Source organism: Thunnus maccoyii, chromosome 6, assembly GCF_910596095.1.
Source record: "Thunnus maccoyii chromosome 6, fThuMac1.1, whole genome shotgun sequence".
Classification (NCBI taxonomy): Eukaryota; Metazoa; Chordata; class Actinopteri; order Scombriformes; family Scombridae; genus Thunnus; species Thunnus maccoyii.
Window position 1 is genome coordinate 14,007,448 of NC_056538.1, and position 18,286 is coordinate 14,025,733.

The 18,286-nt window shown below is 41.0% G+C and overlaps 1 protein-coding gene across 9 annotated transcripts in view; it reads right to left on the bottom strand.

Moving 5' to 3' along the window:
- Nucleotides 1-252: 252 nt before the first annotated feature.
- trip12 (thyroid hormone receptor interactor 12) overlaps nucleotides 253-18,286 on the bottom strand; it is a 45,924-nt gene continuing 27,890 nt past the window's right edge. For all 9 annotated transcript variants that reach the window (XM_042414610.1, XM_042414611.1, XM_042414616.1 and 6 more), the window contains 33 exons: nucleotides 18,194-18,229; nucleotides 17,989-18,084; nucleotides 17,419-17,511; nucleotides 17,156-17,317; nucleotides 15,902-15,970; nucleotides 15,603-15,768; nucleotides 14,850-14,967; nucleotides 13,831-13,987; nucleotides 13,372-13,525; nucleotides 12,645-12,873; nucleotides 12,304-12,422; nucleotides 10,238-10,445; nucleotides 9,773-9,873; nucleotides 8,861-9,035; nucleotides 8,534-8,675; nucleotides 8,126-8,317; nucleotides 7,818-7,969; nucleotides 7,557-7,714; nucleotides 7,187-7,260; nucleotides 6,859-7,058; nucleotides 6,399-6,526; nucleotides 5,871-6,022; nucleotides 5,534-5,676; nucleotides 5,253-5,409; nucleotides 4,933-5,031; nucleotides 3,259-3,373; nucleotides 2,831-2,985; nucleotides 2,203-2,367; nucleotides 1,893-2,057; nucleotides 1,655-1,768; nucleotides 1,350-1,444; nucleotides 952-1,055; nucleotides 253-848 (listed from right to left, as the gene is read on the bottom strand). In XM_042414610.1, the coding sequence (XP_042270544.1) occupies nucleotides 652-848; nucleotides 952-1,055; nucleotides 1,350-1,444; nucleotides 1,655-1,768; nucleotides 1,893-2,057; nucleotides 2,203-2,367; nucleotides 2,831-2,985; nucleotides 3,259-3,373; nucleotides 4,933-5,031; nucleotides 5,253-5,409; nucleotides 5,534-5,676; nucleotides 5,871-6,022; nucleotides 6,399-6,526; nucleotides 6,859-7,058; nucleotides 7,187-7,260; nucleotides 7,557-7,714; nucleotides 7,818-7,969; nucleotides 8,126-8,317; nucleotides 8,534-8,675; nucleotides 8,861-9,035; nucleotides 9,773-9,873; nucleotides 10,238-10,445; nucleotides 12,304-12,422; nucleotides 12,645-12,873; nucleotides 13,372-13,525; nucleotides 13,831-13,987; nucleotides 14,850-14,967; nucleotides 15,603-15,768; nucleotides 15,902-15,970; nucleotides 17,156-17,317; nucleotides 17,419-17,511; nucleotides 17,989-18,084; nucleotides 18,194-18,229 (4,590 nt within the window). In that variant the 3' untranslated portion in view covers nucleotides 253-651. The remainder of the gene's footprint in view (nucleotides 849-951; nucleotides 1,056-1,349; nucleotides 1,445-1,654; nucleotides 1,769-1,892; nucleotides 2,058-2,202; nucleotides 2,368-2,830; nucleotides 2,986-3,258; nucleotides 3,374-4,932; nucleotides 5,032-5,252; nucleotides 5,410-5,533; nucleotides 5,677-5,870; nucleotides 6,023-6,398; nucleotides 6,527-6,858; nucleotides 7,059-7,186; nucleotides 7,261-7,556; nucleotides 7,715-7,817; nucleotides 7,970-8,125; nucleotides 8,318-8,533; nucleotides 8,676-8,860; nucleotides 9,036-9,772; nucleotides 9,874-10,237; nucleotides 10,446-12,303; nucleotides 12,423-12,644; nucleotides 12,874-13,371; nucleotides 13,526-13,830; nucleotides 13,988-14,849; nucleotides 14,968-15,602; nucleotides 15,769-15,901; nucleotides 15,971-17,155; nucleotides 17,318-17,418; nucleotides 17,512-17,988; nucleotides 18,085-18,193; nucleotides 18,230-18,286) is intronic.

Consider the following 18,286-nt stretch of genomic DNA (forward strand, 5'->3'; position numbering starts at 1 on the left):
CACACGGGGGGGTGGAGGGGGAAGCCGAAACCAAAATGCAACACACAAACTGGGGCCAATATAATACAGAACAGAATGCGAACGGACGAACTGAGGGGAGAAGACATGAGAACAAAGAGCTATTCTATCAAATGTGTAGAATGAGCAAAGTCTGCAAATTTGTCTGTACAAATGATCTTTGGAGCTAAAGTAAACCTAGCTTGCTCAATGGATCCCCCCTCCCTCCCTCCCACCCCGCCCCCCGCCCTCCCCCGTCCTCCCCCACACCCAGTGACGTTTGTCCACCACTTCTGGAGAGGAGACATCCCTTTTTTAAATATCACATAGCAATGCAATTTAAAATGTCACCCAGATGTTTTCATCTTTTTTAACATTACTCAACTACTGATATAAGTTTTACTCTCTCTTTTTTTATATTTTAAGTTCTTTGAGTCATGGAACACCTTTCCATTTTTTTATTTTTTATATTTTTTTTGAGAGACCGGGGCAGCAAATATATATTTAAAGTCTTAATTTTTCTGCAAGCTGCTTTCTCTAACAAGAAGGCTGTACACGTTAGCCTTAATGTATGTGATTACAAAAAAACTAAGAAGGAAGTCATGATTTCATCAGTCGCTGTAGAAGGCATTTTGAATGTGAGATGTGGAGAGATCAGGAAAGGTGGAAAGACTGCTGGCCCTCGCGAGCCGCAATCAACAGTTTCTCTCGCATGATCTCTATGCTGGAGTAGTCAGGCAGCTTCAGGTAGTTGACGCAGGTCATGACTGAGGGGAGGAAGTCGTCTGGGTTCTCTGTCGACTCAAACGTCTTCCTCACGATCGTCAGAGGGGGATTCAGGCTCCGGAAACCTGAGAGACGAGAGCGACGCCAGGGTGAGTTTTACAGTAAACACACGCCTTCACATTATATTAATGAGATTTAATAAGAATGAGTGTGTATGAGGCGACTCACCTCCGACAGGCAGTCTTGGGCTTCCTGTGACAAACTGCAGAAACAGTCTCTGCTGCTCGGCGTCGAAGCTGCTCAACACCTCAAACAGGAACCGCACGGCACGACTGCGGAAAGAATGGATGACGTACACGTCAAACATGTGTCTTAAGAACATAGGTTACCTGTGAATTGTCAGGTATAAGCCTTCAGCTTTTGATGGCGGTGAACCCAGTACTGTTTCTATACTTGTGATAACATAATGTCTTATTAGTGACAGACTTAGGTGTGGTGTTTTTCTGTCTGCTGTAGTTACCTCAGAGGTCACATGAGGTTATTTGGTTTGCATAACACAATTAGATCTAAGTAAATAACTGAGGCGGATATAAACTTGTAGGTATTTGGAGGCAGTGTTATCTCACCTGTCATGTGTGTAGCCGTGATCCGGTCGACAGCACTCCATCAGCGTCTTGACGTCCCACGTCTCTGATTTACTGCCACACAGCAACTGGTCAAGCTGCAGCCGGAGAGACGAGACAATGAACAATTCAAGAAGAGAATAGAGAGACTCTAATAACACTCCTCCTGTGTATTTGTATGTACATGTGCAGTGTAGGATAATTGTAGTTGAAGTGAAAGATTACGGATCTGTGGACCAACAAATGTTTTTATTGAATTTGAATGTAGGTGTTTTTATTTGCAATGACTGAGTAAAATATTTGTTTACCTCCTCTGGATAGAAATATTGCAGGTGATGCAGGGGGAAGACTGACTCAAACCCTTCCCTAAATGACTCAAATTGTCTTGACACTCCTTCATTTAGAGTCCAGTACACCACCAACTGGAGGGAGAGAGGAGACAAAATGGGGAGAAAAAAAGGTTTACATCAAGAGAAAGAACTGTAAGAATGATATAATTAGAGAAAAAAAAAGAAAAATTAGAGCAAGAAAAACTGTATCACATACCCTGAGATACTCCTCCAGGTTGTAGATTGTGACTGGGACGTCTTTTCCGCCCTTTTTCAGCTCAATGTTGGGGAATCCTGGGAGGGTGAAGTCCAAACCCAGGTCCTCCACTGAGCAGCCGTTCATGTTCAGGCTCTCCAGTGCCTGCTGTAGGGTCTCCCTCGTCTGCACACAAACAGATTGGTTTTAAGCGTAATAGCAAGTGAACTACATTCTTCTCAAACTACAGCTGTCTCTAATCGGACAGAACGAAATCCAGCAGGGTTCTGTGTCACTGATACAGAATAACGTGAGGAAGTCGTCTCTTTACCTGTGATCGGTCCTGTTCCAGCCTCTTCTTCTGGCGGATAATATCCTCCAAGTGCTGGATGGACTTTGCCACACCGGGGTCAATGTTCACCAGGTCATGTGAGCTTACGGACATCTCTTGCCGTAGCATCCACTTGTAAAATGGCAGCCCCAGGGGCAGGTCCAGCTGGAAAAATAACACGGATGAAATTAATTCACAAATTCAGTTAAGATCAAAACACATGTACATAAAAAGTATGTGATGTTTGAAATGCTAGAACATGTATTGGATGTCGACTCAAAGCCAATCATCTTGGGATTTGTATGAAGTTTTGTGAACTACATAAACTGCAAAAATGGTTACATCTCATCTATGATGAAACAAATCAAGGGGCAATTCTGGAAATATTAAAAATGCATCTTGTTACAATTAAGGAGACAGCTTGATTATGCCTGAAGGCTCTAACTAAAGCATGTCTACATAAGATTAATTTATATATAACCTTTATTTAATCAGGTAATCTCAGGTAATTTAGCACCATCAGAAGAGCAGAAGGGCAGGAAAGAAGTCCTACATGCCCGTGGTCAGTTAAAAGTACGAGCATATTGACGATAAGACACCCAGGTGAGAAAAACTCAAAAGTTCTTACCAGTCTGAAGTCCATGATGGCTTTGGCCATTAGCTTTCCTAAGAAACGGAACTTCATTTTGATTTTGGCTATGTGTGCTGGTTTGGTTGTCCTGCCGAAGGGAACAGCAAACAGTCCTCTGGAGCTGAACATGTACTTGGTTCCCTCTTGGCTTCCTGTTACAGCAGAAACAAAAGTACAGTTAGAATAAGTCAAGTAAAACTACTACATGTAGCATCACATTTTCATATAAATACACAAGCATGTATATTTACATACATAACAATCATATTTGGAGTAAACTGACTAATTTGACCTTCACTAACAGGTGATCAGGATACCTTATTATTGAAATTTCACTGTGACAGTGTTTCACATTCAATAAAGAAGTGAAAATAAGTCACACCTAACATTGCATGCTTTTCAGTAAAAACAGCATGAGGTGGTACCTTTAGGATTGGCCAGAGTCACCTCCTCGCCCCTCCACAAGCCCAGATCGGCCCGCTGGAGCTCCTGAGACACCAGAGCATAGAACTCCAGAGTGGGGCCGAGACCCGTGCCGACCTGGAAGATGACAAACATTAAGACTCTCTTCTCCATAATTAAGACATCAACACATCAGCACTTTATCTATTTTTATTATTATTATATTTTTTATTATCTTATCGCTATTAATTTCATCTGACATTTCTGATACAAGTACTTTCTCTCGCAAATGGGAAAGAGTTCTGGTGTGTAGAATACATTGAAGATGACTGGGATGGGATCATAATCCACTTTTCCATCGCATAGTACCGGCTCAGCTCGTCTTGACTCTTTTGGTTTTCCATCAGGCCAAAGTTGTGGATAGTACCTGGTATCTAGTACTTTTTTTGGCATCACCTCTGTTGAGGTCCCAAGTGAGCTGAGGCGATACCAAAAGGTCATATGAAAACACTGCAGACCACTGATTGGTCAGAGAGAATCGTCACTAGAATCATCACGTGCGCAACACGGACATCTTGTGGTGGAAAATGAATGAATGAAGAGGAGAAATGCAGAGGAAGAAAATGAAACTAAGAGTGTCTGTTTCCATAGTAAATCATCTGTTGAGTGTTCGCTGGTTATTTATTTGTGCTTTAGAACGTAACCGCCACGAAACAAAACAACCATGAAATAACGTTTCAGTTCTCTCATTCACTTCTCTACTGCTGCTCTCTCTCCTCGCTCAACCACCGCCACTGTCTCTCTCACTCCTGCTCTCTCTCTTTTTCCACTTGTCTTTTTTAAAATGAGTCAGGAAGCCAAAAAAAAGCCCAACTTCACTTTTAACATTATCAAACCAAGAGAAATGTCTTCCCCTCGTCCTAAATACTACTAAGAGTACTTCCTTGTTTTATGAATGAAGTGGTACTCAGACAACCAAAGCAGCTGTGCTGTTTGTGTTTGACCAATCACAGACAGTGAATCTCTACAAACTCCTCCCATTGAGGAGTCACAATCTGCAGTGGACAACAAAATCCAGAAAAGTAAAGTAAGTAGAGTCGAGACGAGTCGGTACCATGTACTGGAAAAAACAGCTGTAAGGGATTAAATCATCCTTTTCCTGTGACAGATTAAGGGAGATACAGTTTAAGATTCTCCAGTTACTAGAAGTTATAGAATCAGGCGCTCTATGAATGGCAACGCAAATCTAAATTCAGGATGGAGAACTTGTCTGGAGTATGGAGATACTGTCTCCCTTTTTCCCCCCTTTTCTCATATTTCATCTCTTCCTCCTATAAATACATTTATTATTGTTATTTTTATTTATTTATTTATTTTTCTGTATGGTTATTATGTGATGGTTGGTTGTTTGGATGGAGGTAAATGTTCCTTTTGTTATATTCTACACCTTGTGTTGTCAATTCATATTCAATAAAATGTACTTTAAAAGAAGGAAACATCAACAATAGCCAGTAAAATATAGGAAGTAATTAAAGTACAAAACAAGCATGTTAAAAAAATCTGATGATTTCAGTACATTAATAATGGCACCTAACAGCCAATCTAGCCAAAGTAAAGAAAATGAACTTGAAGGAAAAGCCTTTTAATGCACCAAAGTGCAACTTCTGGCATCGTTCAGATAGAAGAACTACAGGTACCTCGTTCTCATACTGAATCTCCAACATTGCCCTGGAGCTGCCGAGATCCTGCATCACAGACTCTGCCTGTTTTAGCAGCTCATCACGGTTTATCGTCCTCTGAAAATAATGAGGAGACGGAGGAATTTAATACACTAAACATCAGGTACAAAAACAACAATGTTACAGGTACCCTTGATTTAAAACAAAAACAGAGTACAAAGTCTGACTAATGACATCCACAGTGATAAAGTATCAGCGGGTTACAGGATACAAAGTCAGTAACTGGTGGATTCCTTTAAATGTTACATCTAACACTTCAATGTGGCAATACACTGCACCTTTTTCCTGTCCAGACGTGGTGCAACTCTGCTGTCCTGAGAATCTGACTGGTTGATCTCAGGGTTTGTGTCCAGTAAGCGTTGCATGGCTCTGTCGCGATCAAAGGCAGTTACATAGAATAACATCTGCCGGGTGTCAAATGGGAAGAAGAAAGGGCTGTAGAGATAGAAAGAACAACATCCGTGTTGTGAGAACAAAGCAAGTTTTTGTTATCAAGCCGTACCTAACAGGTGACAGGTCTGATACTAATTCCTCCTTTCAGTCGACATGAAATATTTACCATGTCTTTCCCAGCTCGATAAGCCAAGTGGGGATGTTCCCCGTCATGATGACCAGCGGGTCTTGTAGCTGACGGTTGGCTTTGGCTGTCAGCTTACTGTTAATGAACTCACTGGTAGCAATGATTTCCTTACACACAGCATTCTGCAAAACAAAACAACAAAATATGTTACTTTGTGTATTTTACTTATTTCATGAGGACAAGTAATTTAACACAAAACATGCCTCTGTGTACATTTACCACTAACTTTTTAAAGGTGTAAAAGTGAGATAACAAAGCGACATAAAACAGGAACAAACTGACAACACGGTCGCTCCCTGCTTCTCATAATTCTTACTTCATACAAGTAGAACCAGTATCTACTGATGGAGTGCAGGACCCTCAGCAGCAGGTTGACCTCTAAAGAGGGGTCGTCAAAGGTTATGGTCTCTGGTGGCTCCGAAGTGAGGTATGTCTCTAAGGGATTGATGACGCTGGGACACACACCATCTGGAAGTGATGGGAATCATCAGATGAAGTTTGACTGTACAGACTCAGACTTTATTTAGACAGAAAAAAAAGTGGCTGTGTGTTTTAAACACTGATCACATGCAGAGAACATTACTCTCTTAATCTGGTGACTCAAATAATTGCTTCTTGCTTTTGTAAACATCGAAACCAGGAATTCCCCCAGTAAAAATAACTTTGCTGAGCTCATAGTCTGACAATGTCAAACCTTACAATATAACAGTTAATACACAACTTTAATACTTTTTCCTAAATCTACACCGGGCCAGAACAGTGTCATTTTTAGTAATAGTTAGGCATTATCAAATCCATGTGTGAGAAATTCTTCACTATAAGACACTATATGACAGATTCTCACCATGCCACAGCTCATCCTGCTTCTTGGCGTTGCGAGGTGAGGTTTTGGTGGGAGCAGTCTGGGCTCTGCCCCTCTTTCCACCCACAGCATCTTTGCTGCCATCCTCGTCCTCTCTTACAGGCTTATACCTGTCAGGAAACAAGACGGGACATTTTGTCTCTGTGCGCTTTGATGAGCATGTACATCGACTTTTACACCTAAAACAAAGCCTTGTTTCCCCACTTTACCTTTATGACAATAAACCAGGAGTACATGAGAGAAGGTTTTCATAAATTTCTAAACTAACCTTTAAAAAGGAATGGATGGTGATTTACACATTTAAGAATAACCATTACTCTTTAGTTTCAAAGGTGACAGTTAAAAGTTAATTTAATTTTGAGGGCACCCCCTTAAAAAGGAAAAAAACCCTCCCCTCTGTATTCATAATGAACCAGTATAGATAAAGAACACGCATTCTTACCATATTGTGTGCGTTTTGGTCCAGATGCCGGCTCGCCCGAGTGGGTTTGCCTCGTCGTCTGTGGACTCTCTCTCTTCTTCTGCTTGAAGACTGTACTGCCGCACCGCCTGGTATACTGTCATGTTGTATGGCAGCAAGTGGTCACCGATGTAGAACTGTAGTCTATGACGCACGCTGCCAGAATTCAGGAACTGGGCCGCCTAGGGAACCAATGAATTACAAATTAGTAATATTAAAGTTAGATTAAGGCCAATACGTATATCCACACAGATTTGTTTGTGTACAGATTAAAAGCTGAGCTTCATTTGGCAAGAACAGCGTCACATACCAGTGACTCATCTATTTCATCATCTGAACCATCATCATCACTGTCCTCATCCTCTTCTCTGATTCGGCCGTACCCTGTAAAGACAAGACTTCAAGTTAGCAACCCAACTGCGTAAACACTGTGAATAATGAACTCATTATAAGAACAGATAATAAAATCTGGTCGATGCTGAGAAAAACAAACAAACAAACGAAAAAAAACAGGATTCTTGATAGAATTCAATCGGCGGTGTTTTCAGGGGGAAGCTGACAGGGTATCAGTATGAACTTTCACTTATGTCATACACTTGAACAAGCTGCTCGTGGCTCCATCTGTAGTGACGGAGGAACTAGTCTACAACCTCTCCAAACACAACTGAACCGTCCCTCACCTCTGACGACGAGATATCTCTCAATGGCTTGCACCAGAGCAAGAGGGTCAATCTTCACAGGGCCGCCTTTCCACTGTTTAACATTAGTGCAATCTGGGTGTCTCTGCAGCTGACACTTGAGCTGATGCGTGTTGAAGAACTTTAGTGCCTGAGAGCCCCTGGAGAGACAGATTCATTGCATTCAGCAAATGTGTACCAAACAGTATAAATGATTAAATACAAAGTTATTCTGATTAAAACACAAACAACAACTCCACAGACCTGCTCCCATTGCCATTGCCACTGGGGAAGTCGTGCACTTTGACAGGGAACTGCTCCATTTGGCTCAGGCAACTGTTCATTTTGTGCACCAGTGCCAGGTAAGGCCCGTTCTCTGTTGGGTCCAGACGACCTACAGGCTCCATTCCTGGAACCTGCAAACCACATGGCAGAAGAGAAAAGGAGGTTAAAATGAACAGAGTACAAGACACACAGCAAACATAACATAGGACTCCAAACTTCTCATGTGTATGTGCAGCATCAACTGCACACAGACTATAAATGCTCGAATACAAGATGTCTTCTCTCACCGGACAGCCAGCGAAGACATGCAGGAACCTCTTGAGCCGGATATCACGGCTAAGCAAGTCCCTGTCGTTGTTGGAGGTCAGGTAGACCAGGAGCTGCTTCACCAGCCCACTGTGCTGGATCTCAAAAGACGACACGTCAGATTCTGATACAATACTGGAGATCTCCACCAGGCACTCCATACCTCCATCCACCTTGAAAACAGGAACACAACACATCAGGAAAACGTCTCATTACTAGTTGATAACATTTTTTTCCTGTAAATGTTATTGTCTAACTTATATTAACTTGATGAAGGTTTGTAAGCTACCAGTTCTATCATTTCAAATTTACTGACAACCTGTAAAATAACAGAACATGTTCCTTTTTATTTGTTGTTAGCTGGTGCTTGGTGATTAACTGTTCTTTACCTGCAGGTTGAGCTGCTCGGTGGCTGTGCAAAGTCTCTGGAGTACATTCAGTGCAGGGTTGCTGCCGTCCACATTTTCAGAGTTGAAGTAGCGCTCCACAAACTTACTTGCCTGTTCTTTGATCCAGGCCTTGATTTTATCTCTACAAAAAGAGAAAAACAAGACATTTCACTGATTGCAGACGGTAGTCTGAGTTACCTGCTCATCCAGTGGCTGATCATACTGCTGTACACTCAACCACAAAACGTGTGTGATTTGGATAATCCCGAACTCTTTCAAGTGGAAAACCAACATATTAACAGTAATCGCTCATCATCATCATCATACCTGTTGTTTGAAATCGAGTCCTTGGGAGGTGCCCTTGCCAAGCCACTCCCCCCTGCTGTGCGTGAGGGCTCCGAGTTGGCATTGTTAGTCTGGGCACCGAGCTTGCCCCAGGTCTTGGGATTGAGACTGGCCAAGAACGACGATTTGGGTGACTGAGTACTGGTAGGGCTTTTAGCTGTTGAGAACCCGTAATATAGATTAGTATATAAATATAAAGCAGATTAAAAACATAATTAAGAGCACACAATGCCATTTCTATTCATGACCGTTCAAATGTGCTTTAAGGAATCATCGACAAACTTGCCAGTCCTGAAAAGCAGCAGCACCTGCCGTCAATATTGTTGTTTCAAAATGATAGATCATTAAACAAAGAACAAAAATAAACAAGCAGATATGTTTTCTTCATGCAACAGTTTCACGGGTGGCTTTCTTAGCATCGATCCAAGCACTCATTGTTTATTCAGGTGTTAGCTGGCTGGCGAAACTGGACAGTATACATCTACATACAGTATCATAGTGCCATAAAACATTAAACGGTAATTTAGTAAAGGAAAAAACTGGAGCAATAATCTTTTACTGTTACTTCTTGTAGATATTTTGGGGATAAAATGTGGCAAGAATCCTTTGAACGCAACAGACGGCTTTCAGAGTTCTACCTTGCCTGCTCACCAGTGGTGGTGAATGCTGTGCGGCACCTAAGACATCTCCATAATGGCATTTTCATAGATTCTGTTATTCTCAAAAAGAGAGGAGGAATAGTACTTTTCAGCATTTCTCAATATTTTTTTTTTTGAGTGTGGACAAAACATTATTCAATGTAGAGTTCTTTTTCCCTCGTCTTTTAATGCACACATGACTGGTGGCAAGACCTTTAAACATAGCATTTAGAGTGACAGTAACGATATAACTTACCCTGATTGTCTACTTTATCATCATCCCTTGGGGGAGAGTATTTGGGCCTTCTGGGTCCTCTTTTAGGTAGCCGTTTCCTCTTTAGGACATCGCTTAACCGCCTGAGTGGAGAGACATTTATTAATACAATGATTTTGGATAAAGTACAAAAATATGTGAGACTGCTAAATATGGAGGGTTTGAAATAGATACATACATCAACAAACAATAAACATGGTTACATACATGAATTCCTAAACACAGTTATTTGCATATTTTCCATAAATAGTTTCCAATAGAATTTCTAGAGCTAGCTGTCAGGCAAGGTAATTGGCTCCAGCTGCTTTTAGGTTGGAGGACATGAGTGCAATATGTGTTTATGAGCTCAGTTTCCAGTCTGAATGAATTCAAGCCCTGTGCTACAAGTTATTTAAAAAACCCTTATAATAACAGTTAAACCAAAGCCACACATGGCCACATACTCACCCTTGTGGGCTGAGGTCCAGTGAGTCGTCCATGCTGTGCTGGAAGCTGGGTGAGCCCAGGTCAGGAGTTGCATTATTAGCGGATGTGGTGGATGCAGTGCTGATGGTGGTAGTGCACAGACTGGCAGTACCACTGGGGCAAGCCTTCGGAGGACTTGTGACTAGAAAGCTCTCAGACTCTGCCAGGTTCTTAACCTGGTGCATTACACCTGGAGAAGATAGGACACAGGACACAGGACACAGACCTTAGACCTCGTGTTCAGTTAAGGCCAATTCATACGTGACCGCGAGGACCCGTGTGACGTAAATGTCGTCATCCGCCAATGTCCGTGAGGTTCCACGCAGCCCCTCTGCAGACGTCCGCGTGCAGTCCAAAACGTATGACTGCGCAGACTGTACGCATAGCAAGCATGTCAACTGTGCATATGCTAGGAAAGCAAACATTAAGTTACTTGTATAATCCCGGGTCTCTGAGTAGGAGGAGTAAAGAGAACAGGGATGCCCGTCTCATCTGCTGTATGCATGTACTGTATTCTTATTCTCATTTAGCTGCCGCTTTTCTTTTTTTGACTTTTTCTTGTTGTTGAGCAACATACAGAAACTCTTCATCTGCATTCAGACTGAAAACAGTCCTGTGTAAAACCAAGACTAGGTCAAAGCCTAGTATATGGCTGGACCGTATATGGTCAATGTGTTTTTTAGCCAAACTGTGTACCGCTTTGTTACACTCCAACTCCAATACTCAGCTGGCCGACCAATGGTGTAACTTCAGTCACTCATTCACGGACAACCACAGTTATAGGGCTGGTCTGTGGTCGGTCCAGCCAACAATACAAAAGGACTATGTTGGTGTGGGCGTGTTGTTTAAAGTGCCGGTGGGGCAATGAAATACAATCCAGCAAGTCCAGATGTTGTAACAGATTATTGTATTTAAAGGCTGATCAGAAAAACACTGCACCGCGGTTTGTAATACTCCCAGATTGGATTTTACAACTCTGGAAAGTTATTATGCTGCAATCCTGTTTACTACTGCTCACGTGTGGAACGCATCTGTGTCCGCGGACCCTCGAAAAAAGTATGAATGGAACCGGGTGCGCTTCCCTGTGCAAGTCCACAGCTGCCCGCAGACACAGAACGTGGAAAATATGAAAAGGCCTTTAAGTTAGGTAAGAGTAACTTGGATCTGGCTGAAGATTGCAGATCGGTACGTCAAACGTTGGGTCTCCCTAAAGGGATACTGTATTGGACATAAAATACAAAGGAACACTGCCAGCAACACATTTTACAGCCAAAGTTTACAAACTGTAAGAAACCATAAGCCTAATGGACTTATCAGCTATATATAGTGGAGGAAATTTACCACTTTGTCTACTGCAGATGTGCCAACCCTGGAAGAATTTTTTGAGCACCACTTGGGCGACCGAACTGCGTCAGATGCCAATCACTGCTGCTCGCACAATGAATTATTGTACATCATTTGCATACATGCAGCAGTCAAACAGACAAAAATTGACGGAAGCACTGATAAGAAAATTTTTGTTTACAATAAAATATCTGCAGATCCCAATACTGTTAGTTGGTCTTTTATGCATATGTTTGTCCATTTGTCTTTCACCTGCCTAAACACAGATTACCAATGAACAATATTTCACTTAGACTACAAACTAATCTACCACTGCTGCTGCATTTACATAGTTTCTTTTGTTTACACCTCCACAATAATCAAACTTTAAGCCAATGTGATTTTTGAAAATATGATTTTCAGCTAATTTGAAAAGATGACGACAATGTAGCTATAAAACCCAAAACAGCCTGAACAGACTATTTTGAGGCTATGTGTGAAATACATATTTTAGAGCTGGTTAATACAACTGCTCTCATTATTAGCTTAGAGTGACAAATTGTACCAGCGTGCTTTGATGTCAAAATGTGTACCTGCTACACAAAATGCATACAGGTTGGCAGGTCTGCTACTGTGGAAATCTAAATCTAATTTTTAAACATTCATCTTTAAAAATCACTGTACATCAACTACTATGGTGGATTTTCAGTGGGATGATACACTACCTTCTCTTCTGAAATAGACACTAAAGACGTCAGGCAGCTTCTGCATGAGGATCTCAGCCATCTGCAGAGAACCCACTACAATCTTCAGGTCCTGGCTGGATAGCATGGAGGCAATGTGACTGTAGAAATACACATATAAAAATAGATACAAGTCAGTTTACTGCCAACTCAAAGAGTACACTTAGATTGCTTGTCAACAATCATTGTCTGGTGTTTGATTATATTATTAAATATGTAGTATTTGAATATACTTTAACTATTTTTCTCTCCTTTATGATAACCTTCTGATCATGCTGTAATGTCAACACTAAAATTAGCCAAAAGCCTGGATGATGTGTTACCTGGACACAGCATGGTTCCTCAGCACATCCTTCAGCAGCTCTGCATCAGCAAAGTAGATGATCCTGAGGATGGCTCTAAGGCACTTGTGTCTAACAGCGGGGCCAGCAGATGAGCTGTACACCTCATACAAGACCCCAAAGAGAGTTTTAATAAAGCACTTTGCCAGCTCAGGGTCCTCCTTCATCAGCTGGGCTCGTGCATCTTCTCTGCGCACCTCCTGGTGACTCCCTGGAAATAGACAGTGAACAGTTTTTTTTTACCTCTTAAAAATCACACTGTACAGCTTAGCTATCACACAGTGGAGAAAAGTGACTGACATCAACTTATTCAAGTGTGAGAAATGGGCGAAGCAGCAAAAATCTGCGTGTCTGACATGCACTGACTTGCACTCAGTACATGCATGGCAGATTTGTCGGATCAAAAAATTACAACAATGCAGTTAAATATTGCCTTTTATATTTTTTATGCCACAGAACTGGGTCAATGTTGAAATCATAATTGTGTGAATCCAAGCTGATTACAGCTGCCATCCTTCACAGAGCAGCAAGCTAAAACACTGTTTTAAACACCATTTAAAACAACAGGCGGTGAGTGTCTGATGGCTTTTGTTGGATTATTCCTTTACAAGTTTGATAAGTGGATCAACCCACCAAGTGTTTCTGGCTTTTTTTTAATTTTAAGATAAAATACAAAACACTGTCATCTTGACACAAATGTCTGTATTACCTGTGTTGGGGTTGGCAAGAGGATTAGGCTTCCTCTGGATCCCACGTGCTGTTCCTGTGTCTTCATTGATCTGCTGCATAGAGTTGAAGTCAATTGTATACACGCGGCCTAGAGTTGACAAGCTGATCTCATCTTCCCCATTCTGGTGGGCTGTCTGTAGCAAGACAATCACCAAATACACCCAAAATCAGCCTTGCATATAAGATTATCTGTGTATATTTATTTAGAGATGCCAACATAATGTAAATGGGCTGAATGCTGTCATGTAATTATCTTTAAGTGTAACAAAGGTCCAGAATTACTATTATAAATTCTTAAGTTTCATATTGGTTTTAACATTTAACAAACGGCACAAAAAATGAGAATACATCTCTCCATTATTGATTATTTCATGGCAAATTTAGAGGTTTTAAAAAATACAATACATGTGCGACATAGTAGCTTCTGATGCATTTATACCTCGATGATGCGGCTGTCAATGCGGTTGTAAGGATGCCACAGTCCCCGGTCATCCCTCCACTGCCAGATCGCTCCTTCTGTCGTCTGGGCGCTGCCCTTCTTCAGCATTACATCAACTGCAAAGATGCCCTCTCTGGGCAGGCAGGGCATCAGCTCACTGTAAGAGGAAGAGCAGTTTCAGAAAAATGCTCAAGTCTGTTTAATCTCATTTTAGTTTACCAGCTGTTATGTGATATGAGTTTGATTTTTCTTTAAACAACTTAACGCAAATGCTTCAGACATGAAATGATGTAATATGACCTTATAGGTGTTCCTTCAGAAAACTAACGCTTGTTCTATGGATGAATTTGTTCAAATTCGGGAAAAAAACAAAAGAAAATAAGCTTTATATGAAAATGACAAAGACTGTGTCTGTAATTTAAGGTCAGGGAGATGCAGGTGTAACATCTGTGGCACAGCTTTAAGCTCTACATCTGTGTATTTGATAAATTAGTTTTTGTAAATCATCAAATCAAGTATGAGAGGAGGATTTGAGAATATTCTGCAGGCTTGTCGTAAGTCAGATATTATGTGTGATATTAACCAGTCGTGCAGATAGTAGTGGGTTTACCTGCTTATCTGCTGACATTTTGAGATACGTAGCTATCTGACGTTTCTGCCGCCACCCAAATACAATGTAACTGAATAACTTCATTTGTGGCGCTCGAAGCATTGAAACATGACAATTGAAAAACACAACAGCAACACTGCTTTCCACTGTGTCCAGATAATCCACAGAGTTTGCTGTCAACAGTTTTCATTGGGATTATTAGATTGGGAGAAAGAGAACTGTTTGTTAACAATACCCAGTCACAGAGTATGATGGAGAGGCAACGACAAACCATGCACAGTGGCTTCTCTTACAGCTTAAGACAAGATGACTTCAAGCGCAGTAAAGTGCAGTTAATACAATTTTTCCCATATCACCCAGCATGATCTTACTCCATAGGACATCTGAATAGAGAACAAATGGATGTTACCATATGAGGGAAGTCAGTTCATAGAGCTCCTGGGGACTCCGGGGTACCAGTTCGATCTGCTCCTGGCAGCTGCCATTTGATGCACCACACAAGAGGAAACGCAGAGTTTCTGCTATGTCTGTTTAAAAAGAGGTGACGCAAGACATTTCTGTTGTTAGCCGCCGCGTTGCATCTTCAACACATTATATTCCAACGCTACCGCTAAAAGTGTGCTCAGACTGGATGCAAAGTAAATTTTTGAGATGTGAGTTCTTGTGAACAGACAAAAATGGCCAAGTTAGCTCAAGATTTGTCTATACGAGGTGAGAATGTTTTAAGATGAGCAAAAGACTGAAGATAATTTTACAAGTTAAACTTTGTACCGTTACATCAGTTGGCTGATTGTGGCAAATAAACAGAGAATACAAAAACACTCAAATTCACAAACAAAGTAAGGTGATAATTTGCTTCACCTGCTATTTGAACACAGCTTTAGTGTAGTGATAATTAGGGTATTAAGTTATATTTTCAAAAGACACAATGATCCAGAGTCACAGGTGTTAAAATTATATTACAATGATACTGGATGAATAACTGTTGGTAAGACCATTATCAGTCTTTAACTGAACACAAAAGTGAAACAACAGTGCGTCTTTACATTTTCCCTCAGATATTTTGTCCTGTAAATGATAAAAGGGGCAAGAAATAATTGCGTGACAAAGGTGTGTGTGTAGGTTGTATGTGTGTGTGTGTGTGTGTGTAAGGGTCACTCACTCTGTTTCATAAGTTGGACTGCCAAGCAGGGGCAGTTGGAGCACATAAGGGAAAACATGCGCACAACCATGATGAACATCCCCGAGCTGAGTACAGGAGGGGTCACAACCAGCAGTTGCTGAATGTTAGTCAACAGGTCCCGTGATGCAACCTCCTGCAGCAGGTTCTGTTGATTTAAAACACACACACAAACATTAGCTGCGTGGCAAATGGAGGAGACAATACAGAGACGGCAAACACAAAAGCAGAAAACAGAGTGTCATGTCTAAAAAAACAAAACAAAAGAACAAGTTACAAACCTCCTCATGTTGAAAGTTGTCCACCAGTCTGGCGAAACAGAGACAAGTGCTTTCGACGGATTTTTTATCCTGAAAGGAGGTTAAATGAATATAGCTGTTAGTCTTTTCAACGTGTTACACTGAAGATGAGATACTGAATTTTTAAAGTGAACTCAAGAACATTCATTTCTGTAGGAAAAGGCTGAAAAAAGGGCAGAGTTGGTTTTGTTTATCTCTGTAATTACATCCAGCAGCCACTATCGCTGTACAACTGTAGCAGTTATGTTGTTCTTGTCATAAACTGAACCACATAAAATCAAAACCTGACTCCTTTCTTTTTTTTTCTTTTTTTTAAGTGACCTCACTAAAGAAGGTGGTTCATGTCTCTAAAAAGCTGATGATTAAATTGATGGTGATAACTACAAAAACATATTTTTCTCAGTTAGGCCCTGCACCTTTTCAAAAGCTAATAAAAGATTGTTCTTTGATTTCTTACAAACAGACAAAACATGTGTTATTTTTAATTTTTAACAAATTTTGGTTGTAAAACTGATGAAAGTGTTTTGACAGAAGGTCAACAGTTACCATAAGCCCTTGTTAGCAGGCAGCATTTATTACTCTTCATCATTTTATGCATTTTATAGACAGCTGTCAAACAACACTAAAATAGCACATATCAATGAGAAGATCTATACTGTCTTATCATTTAGATTGTCACACAAAATATGCGTCAATTCATGCATCATTTTTAGCATACAATCAGAAAACACTAAACATTGATGGTGGATTGAATGTTTTTTTTTTAACAAACATATCTGCATTTAAAACCGACAACACTCAGCTCTACCTAACAAGAAACCAGGCATGGCACAAGATGACACAAGCCAGCCACTTTCTGTTTGTCTTGATGCTACTCCCACTTCACTTAAATGCATTTAAGATGCTGGCCGTTTGAAAAATGGAAATCGGCATAAACATGTCCTTTTAACATTAAAGCTGGTCATTTAGTAGGCTGGTATGACTAATAGAGATGGTTTTCCTCACACAGGCCTCATTATTGATAATTTGATGAATAATAAAGAACCCTAAAGCCTTTTTTTTTTTTAATTAACTTTTCTTATTGAATTCATATTGAATCCAATGTGTTGCATATTAATTTTTTTTTTTAAAACAGTGAAAAGAGGGAGCACCACCAAGTACCACTCCAGCCAATATCCAGCTGTGACGGCGTTGCATTTCATATTTCATAGTGTGCTGACATGAGGAAACAAGTACCTGATGTGTGAGTCTCTGAGTCAACAGTGGCAGAGAATCAGCAACAAAGTGGAACTCATCGGGAGTAATGCTCTGGCAGCAGTTGGCTGCAATGGCCAAGGCGTTCCTCTGAGCATTGATGCTAAAGAACTCTAGGTAGAGGAGGCAGTCAGCCAGCCCACCCTGTGAGGGATGAAATGACAACATTATTGTGGTGTACAGTTGCAGATAAACAAAGAGGACGATTTACATGTTGCGACAAAAAGAGAAAGTGTTACACTTACAGCCTGCAAAATGGCTTTGCTGTGTCGCCTTGACAACATCTCCAAGGCAGTCAGGGCCTGCTCTGCTACGTCAATGAACTGGATCACCTGAAGCTGCACACAAGAAGGTGACACTGTGTATTAGCATATCAAAAGGCCACAATTACTATTAACAAGGGATTATAAAAGAAACCCCTTTTACACAGCCTGTTCAAGGCGGGAATGTTGCGCCATTATTCTGCCTCGCTGTTGTTTATAAAAAGGTATAAACACGGAATGGGTGGCATTGTTGTCCCACCCTTTAAGCTGGCAGTGGAGGTAGTCACATTGACGGATTGACGTCTGTGTGAAAAAAAGAGACAACCGGCATGGCGGGACAACACACACTAGACATCATCGCTGTTGTGTTACACGTCACGCCTCTGATTCCAGAACGCCGACATGCTTTCTAAAAATCACACACGGGGGCGGCATTATGCCGGCTTTGTTTGGTTCAGTGTAAAAAAGCAAAGCTAGCATATTGACGGGTCTTCTTTACAGCAATATTGTGGGACCTCTGTATGAAAGGGGCTATAGAGAGCAGTGGCTTACCTTCTCCAGGAAGACAGGAATAGCATCAACCACCACAGCAGAGGATCGAGGGAGTGCCTCCATCATATACGTGAGTGCACGAGAGGCATGATTCATCTGTGTGCATAGATAAAAGCCATACAACAATGGCATTACAAAAAACAATGAATGTAAAAGAGAGAGAAAAAAAAACACATTTACAGCAATAAAACTTCACCATACTCACAATATCAAAGTTATGCTCCATTTGTAACAGTGTAATCTGTGAAAGAAATCGGAGAAATTATAAGGAAGCAGTAGTTATTTCATACTGCACAAA